General features: G+C 31.6%; 1 protein-coding gene and 1 long non-coding RNA gene across 3 annotated transcripts in view; one reads left to right on the top strand and one right to left on the bottom strand.

Moving 5' to 3' along the window:
- Positions 1-1,714: 1,714 nt before the first annotated feature.
- LOC100871413 (tachykinin-like peptides receptor 99D) overlaps positions 1,715-7,574 on the bottom strand; it is a 28,288-nt gene continuing 22,428 nt past the window's right edge. The window contains exons 4-6 of one of the 2 annotated variants that reach the window (XM_003692108.4): positions 4,077-4,273; positions 2,825-2,970; positions 1,715-2,209 (exon numbers count right to left, since the gene is read on the bottom strand). In XM_003692108.4, the coding sequence (XP_003692156.1) occupies positions 2,097-2,209; positions 2,825-2,970; positions 4,077-4,273 (456 nt within the window). In that variant the 3' untranslated portion in view covers positions 1,715-2,096. Of the gene's footprint in view, positions 2,210-2,648; positions 2,971-4,076; positions 4,274-7,574 lie in introns of those variants that run through there. The other variant, XM_086902478.1, reaches the window with a different exon arrangement.
- Positions 2,552-4,439, top strand: LOC147658378 (uncharacterized). Its single transcript, XR_015290571.1, has 3 exons — positions 2,552-3,433; positions 4,095-4,221; positions 4,330-4,439. It is a non-coding gene; the product is annotated as an uncharacterized LOC147658378 (long non-coding RNA).

The raw sequence follows: 7,574 nt of genomic DNA, 5'->3' as shown, positions 1-7,574 counted from the left end.
ATTCTTTATCATTTAAATCAATATATTTTTTATAAAATAGGTACAAATCACATTAATTATTTCTTTTAATATCGTATATTTTTCTTTCTTAATTTTTATACTATTTGTTTATGATGAAAATACAATTTTTAGGAAGCTTTTATCTGCAAACAGAAGCAATCTCTTATATTAGTATTCACATATTTTTATACATATTGAATAATATATTTTCTTCTCACTTTACCAATAAGCTTTCTTCAATACATTCAATATATGTAATTACATGTACATTTAGTCTTAACTATTATATTAAAAAGCGTTTTTTTTTCCCAGAGTGTTCTTCCTCCGTATAGAGTTACAGTGGAAAATATAAATAGTATCGATTAATTATCAAAATAATTATTAATTCAATTAGATTGTTTTCAGTTTGGCCGATTTAAAACAAAAATTTTATCTATTTCTTTTATTTGATATAAGTATATAAATTAATTATAATAATCGAACACCGAAATTGCGAAATATTATCAGTATTAAATATATTATATTATTTCTTTTTCAATCAAAAAAAAGAAAAAAAAAATTTTCGTATTAAAATATTATATATTAGAAAGCTAAATTTATTTTTACAAAGAATTATAATATTAATAATTAATTTTCACGATGCATTTAGCGTTTATTATTAACATTTTGTATTATAACAATTTATTTAAATAATATTTAAATAAATACATGGTATAGACAACCAAAGTAAATATACACTTTCGCTCAAAAATTTTAAGATTTTTATTATATTTCTTTGAAAATTGAAAAAAAATTATAAATTATTGATAAATTAAAAATTAAAATACAAATCAGATTATACAAACAATTAAGTAAATATATTTTCAACAAAATAATTATTCCATAAATTATTCATTTATTCGCAAATACATTTGTTCATTTTTAAAACAAAAATGTTTGTCATTACTATTTTTAAATTGTAATAAAACGTTATCCGTACTTTTTATATTAATTATAATATTTATTTTTTTTTAAACAATATTTGAGCGAAATAAAATAAGATACAAGCTTGTTTAAGTAGCAAAATTTCATTAAGAATATAGATTTTTCATTTTTAAAGAAACTATCATCTGAAATAGAAAACATTTTCGTTCGATGAAAATTAGAATTCTTTTCTATTAGATTTATAATACCAATACACAGTAGGAACAGTTAGTAATAGGAAGAATTAATTAAGCAGTTTATGTTTTACAAAACTGCACACATTAAACTACTTTATCATGATCTACGTCCTTATAAATTTCTCATTGAAATTCTATCTTTGTTAGAAAAATGAAACTTTTTCATAAACATTTGCAGATAGCAGTAGGTAGATTATTGGTCCGTTAATGTTTATATATACATACACTAAACAATTTAACTTGTATATAATATAACTAAGCGTATTTTAACATAAAATTAACTTTTCAATTAATAACTTTTTATATTGTGTTATAGCAATGCAAAAAAAAATATGAAAATTTTATTTTTATTTTATTTTTTCATTCAGTTAAATGTATGAAGCAAAGTTCGAAATAAAAGATCTTCCAAATAAGAAGATTCTTGTCAGAAACATGAAGTGCACAATTTCATAATTTGTTCGGCAATGTAATTAGTACCATCATATAATAGTTCGTAAAATTAATAGTTTTTAAAGGAACTTTTATCTATCAAATCTATCGATAAAAAATAAAAATGCAAGAGTATTTATTTATTCTTTTGAACAAAGACAAAAATTGACAAAGATCATTTTTCTTATGAATCCTTCAATTCATTCTCGTCGTCGCGTTGAGGCTCGATTCAGCGTAGTTTACATCAAAACGGAAATATTTATTCTAATAGTTTGGATAATTAACGTTTCTATTGAACATAGTGAACAATTATTTGAGCTTCCTGGTTTGGTTCTGGTCATAACAGGTCTGCGTGCGCTCTCTCTAAGAAAGGAGATCTCGAATTTATCGGCTCCTCTCAATCTCTCCCTATTTCATTCACGATCAATCTTGAAGAGGCCGACTTCTTATGGATATGTACTCTTATATCCAGGTATGTACTCGTTGCTGAGGGCTTTCTTCTTCCTGTCAAGACACGTGACCCGTAGTTTGCGAGGTTTTCCACTTTCTTCCTCGATGCTCGGCCAAAAATCGATCGTTTCCTCCTCTCGATCGTAGACACAAATGTATTCGCGGTGTACCTATTAAAAATTAAAAACCGATCTTGTTTGTATCGATATATTAATAATAATATAGTTTTTTTTTAGTTTTTTGGAATTTCAATAGAAACCAATTTTTCCCGTTATTTAGGATTTTTCATTCATAAATAAGAATTTTACATGCATAGATTCGATCAGGCATTAACTAACACAAAGATATATTGCATCTGTGCAAAAGTTGATTTCCTACTTCATAAATTCGTTTATGAATCGTTCATAATGAAACGCACGTGCGAATAATGTAGTTTATACACCGAACTGTAATGATTTCTTTCTTATCGATCGAGCTCGCGCGAAAATACCGATCGAGATGTTTTTTTTTTCGGTTCGTTCGACTCGTACGTTCGTGGCGTGATAAAGTTGTTAAAAGCTACCTGTTACCGAACGAATCAATTTTCTGACAGTCGTCGTATCAATTTCGTTACTCTATTTCGTCTCGCGATTCATTGGGTTTGACATTGGCAGTGGCGAGATCGTGCAAATCAATGCAAGAATTTTGCGCGTTCGTGTGGACGTCATCGTGCTCGAATCGTGTCTCGGTCGTGGACGATGTTGTGCAAGAGCGTTCCAAAGAGGAGGACGTGGACGAGGACGTACCGTTCCGTGATATCCTTGTGTTCGTCTGAGGACTTCCTGTGCAACTGTAACGCGACGTTAACGCCTCGGATCGTGATAACGAAGGCTCGGGTGGAACTTTCACCATAGGGCACCAGGAGAAAAAATGGGCGAATCCGCGTCGAAATCTGCGAAATAGATTGAGAAAAAGTTTCGTTTAATTATTATTGATCAGATAGCCAAATGGAATTTTCATTGTTTCAACGTTTGCCAGACGCGTTTATATTTTTCGTGATTGAAAAATTCTCGTAGAAATTGGATTCGAGACAGAGGTTTTAATCTAAAACTCGTAACTTTTCGAGGGAAAATATCGGTGGGGAAACGGTACATTTCAAACGAGTAGGTAGTATTTTATCGGAAAGTGAGAGTTTTTTTTTCCGTTTCTTTTTTTTTTTTTTTTTTTTTTTTTGTTGTTTTTTCGTGAGTACAGATGAACGAGTGTTGTAGGACGAGAACTATTGGCCTATTGTGAGGAAATTGTTCGTTACGGACAGTACTTTTTTAGTTGTTTGGTACGAAACGATGATACCGGTGTGCACGGATAGAATTTCACCGAAACAATTCCTGTGTATGACGTGTAAAGGGATTCTGGTAAATGGCTATTTTCAAATCAATCACATGGCACCCGTTTCATTCAGTTTGTGGGACGAACAATGTTGTCTGGATTTGTCTTCGACGGTTCGTGCGGTTTTTTGATATATATATATATATCGTATCAACCAAACCGCAATTAAAATTTATATTTTATACACTATGGATTGTTCGATAAAGTTTGAAATTATTCTTTTTTCTTAAATCGAATGATAATAAATCAATTTTAAGTACACATATCGCGTGTACATGTGAAAATTGTTTACAAACGATGAAACGTATATAGCGAGTGAAAATTAACCTAAAGGGCATTTCTAATTAAAGTACGATTACGCTTTGACGCAGCGACATCGAAATCAATAAAGTTCTGTCCAAAATTATTACTAGTTGAAAACTTAAGATCGATTAAGTTTTGATTGTTGATTTATCGAATAACAATTAAAATGTTTTGCACTTTTGATTGACGTAATCATTAAAACGAATTTACACGTGCAACGAGGAAAATTTGCCAATCATTTTTTTTTCAATCAAAGTGAAATTTTATTGAAAACCTTCCTGATCATGCCTATACCTAAGAAATTTTTCGATTAATTCATACTTACTTAAAGCTATTTATATGATGTTTTATAAACTAATATTTTACCTCGAATTCATCCAACAGTAGATTATGGGATTGTACATGCTGTTAGACATCGCAAGCCAATAAATACCCAAGAAAACTTCTTGGATATACGATTCATTCGTAACCTCCGGGAAATACGACGTTATGATGAAGTACACGTGAAAAGGTAACCAGCATATAGCAAATATTAGTACCACCACGATCATCATTTTTACCACCTGAAAAAAAAGCAATGTTCATATTTATTTAAATAACGTCTTGTTTTTTTTTTCAGATCAGAATTAATCTGTATAATTGTAATCGTGAACTATATATAAAAATAAATAAGAAAATCAAAATGGAAGGGAAAATCCAAAAAATAATAGAATATATCACTGAAATCAATTCTCTTAAATTCTCCCTTTTACTCGCGGGCTATACGGCTAAAATACATTTATCGTCCTAAAGTGGAATTATATTTACGAATTTAATCTAAATTCTTTCCGATAAAAGGATATTCATATTTTTTTAATATTCGTGATATAATTTACACCTGTGATCTCGATACATATTGACACGAAATGCCATTTGACGCCCACGATTTTTCTCTACCCGTTGTCGTGAAAACGAGAAAAATTCGTCAACTGCGTGACGCAATTACAACCGAGTAACCTCGGTTCGCGTTAAAGCCGCTTAACAACAATTTTCGAGCGAAAGTTTGAAGAGCAGAAAGGGGAAACCGTGTGCCAACCGTGTGTCCGAAGTTTGACAACCGCGCTTGAACTCCATCTTGAAGTTCGGTCCAGCGGAATTTAACTCGTCATTGTCCAGCACCCCCCTCCATTTTACGGAGCCACTCGCCTATGAAATTGTATCATTGTGCCATTATGCACGCGTCACGGGATCAGCACACCGACACTCCGCGTATTCAAGCGTTCAACCTCCGAAAATAGGATCTCGACAGGCCATCTATTCTATTTTATTCGTGTAACTAGACTTAACGGCCGTATCACGATTTTACGATGTGTATCGTAACACCACTTTGTTTTCAATCGAAGTTTTCCTCGAGAATTTGTTCAATTCGTTTAATTTGTCTCGTCTTAGAATTTATTACACGGTTATTACACGCAATTAATCGATCGCTTTTCGACTCGACCTCCTTGATTAATACTATTTTTCCATTATCTTCGCTCGTCATTTCCTTCGGTTTCTTCGATCGATTCGAGGCGCGCTTTTTAATTCGTGCGTGTAGGGAAGGGAGATTGATCCACCATTCGAACTTTTTCTTCCTGGAGGATGTATTTCCTCGGTCGTTGTCGAGGGCCAGGTCATCGTGGAACGTTGTTACCAGCGTAGAAGGAAACGAGAGTCTTCTTCTTTCTCGGTTAATCGAAATCCAATAGGACCACTTGGGGAAGAAGATGGTCTCGTATCTCTATGCAATACTCTTTCCCTTCCCCTTTTTTTCCCGCTCGTCGCGTTCATTTAATTAAACGATCGCTTGATTGACGCGTTCTCCTCCTCCTCCTCCTCCTCTCTCTCTCTCTCTCTCTCTCTCTCTCTCTCTCTCTCTCTCGCTCTCTCTTTCTCTCTAGTCAAATCTTACTCGAATAATTATTATTTTTAATGATTTAGAGGAGAAAAGAAGAAGAAGGTTTAGAAATTACTTTGAAAAGTAATAATAACGAAGTTGAATTGCGAGATTTAATTACGCGTGAAACGAAAGAAATTTCCAGTTTCCATCCATGAATCCTAAGATATCTCTGGTGCACGAAGTTTTTGATTTGTATTATCTCTCTGGATTAGAGAATTTAAGGGGAAAATCCTCCTTCGAAAGAATTTTTTTCTTCAAATATTTTCATCCCATTTTGAAAATTATCTTCCGTTCTCCGAGGAATACACTGTACAGTCATAGGAAAACTATCAGACTTTCGCGGGGACGAGAACGAAACAGAGAAGTTGCATCAAGAGCAGGTGTTGCCTTCGGAGGAAACTTCCGTGTAAAAAAAAAAAATCGCGCTGAAATACTGGCACTCAACTTTTTTAAAAAAGAAAAAAAAAAATATATATATATATATATCTTCTTGAAAAGAAGAAACACAGAAGAATGATCAAATTGTTATCACGAGAAATTTATTGAAGCTTGTGAAGGTTTAAAATTCTTGTCAAGGATATAACGATTTAACGATACATTATATGATGAATATAAAAAGAATTATGTTTTCAATCAAATTGTAATAATAATAACAATAATAGGGCGAATATTTAATAAAAATTTCAAAGTCCAATTTTTCCCCGTTCCTTGAGGATAATAATCTATTCGGTTATATAAAATCGTAACGTCGCACGATCGTATAAAAATTTATAGAGATCATTTGGAGATCGTAAGGGAGAATTAAAAGAATATGGACGAAAAACTTTTGCGATCCGCTTGTTAAGATTGTTTCAAAACTTTTTATTTACATGTATGTGCATATGATTCTTTTTTTGGAAAAAAAAAAAATCTTGCGAAATCAATAATTTAATTTAAATTTTCTCCAATTCGATGATGCACGATTAATGCACGTGCCACGACGAAAATGTGAAGAATTTTTGGATCGACTGGTTTTTCCTCTTCAGCATTTTTATCCAACTATAATTTTCTCTCAAGAATTCATCATTCGTGCAATTCTAGCAAAGATACGATTAGATAGAATTAAATTTGTCATCACGTGTGTTGCGTGAAAAAGATTAAGGAATCAGCTCGCACTATCCAATTACCATTATGATGTTTCACGAGTGAATTTAGTTTATGAGAAGGCGTGGCAACTACCTATTAAATGTAATTACAAATTATAGCTCGGTTTAACCTAACCCTGTTGTGTTGCCACCTATGCGCAAATATCACGTAATTTCACGTGTCTGTCGTTCAAATCTAGACAAGCCTGGAGATATATTTCATCGTTTAAAAACAATCTTATTATTTTACGACCGATCTAAAAAAACTCGAACTTGAAATGTTGAATCACTCGATTTTATGTGATTTTATTGAATCCTTTTTCACCAAAATTCATTAATTCGGGATGGCTGATCATCTTATTATTTTACAATCGATATTAATCGAATTTTGTTTAGAAAAAATTCTAAAGAAACTCGAGCTTGAAATGTTGAATCACTCGATTTTCAACGATTGATTTTATGTGATTTTATTGAATCCTTTTTCACCAAAATTCATTAATTCGGGATGGCTGATCATCTTATTATTTTCGATATATATTTATCGATTATATATATTATCGATTATAAATCGATATTAATCGAATTTTGTTTAGAAAAAATTCTAAAGAAATTCGAGCTTGAAATGTTGAATCACTCGATTTTCAACGATTGATTTTATTGATTTATCTTTTTTCACCAAAATTGATTAATTCGGGATGGCTGATCATCTTATTATTTTACAATCGATATTAATCGAATTTTGTTTAAAAAATTCTAGAAACTCGAGCTTGAAATGTTGAATCAACGATTTTCAACGATTGATTTTATGTGATTTTATTGAAT

This window comes from Apis florea, unplaced genomic scaffold, assembly GCF_048593485.1.
Source record: "Apis florea isolate Af1SG1 unplaced genomic scaffold, ASM4859348v1 contig_2272_pilon, whole genome shotgun sequence".
Taxonomy (NCBI): Eukaryota; Metazoa; Arthropoda; class Insecta; order Hymenoptera; family Apidae; genus Apis; species Apis florea.
Note: the sequence above shows the minus strand (reverse complement) of the source record. Positions and strands in the feature narration are given on the sequence as shown.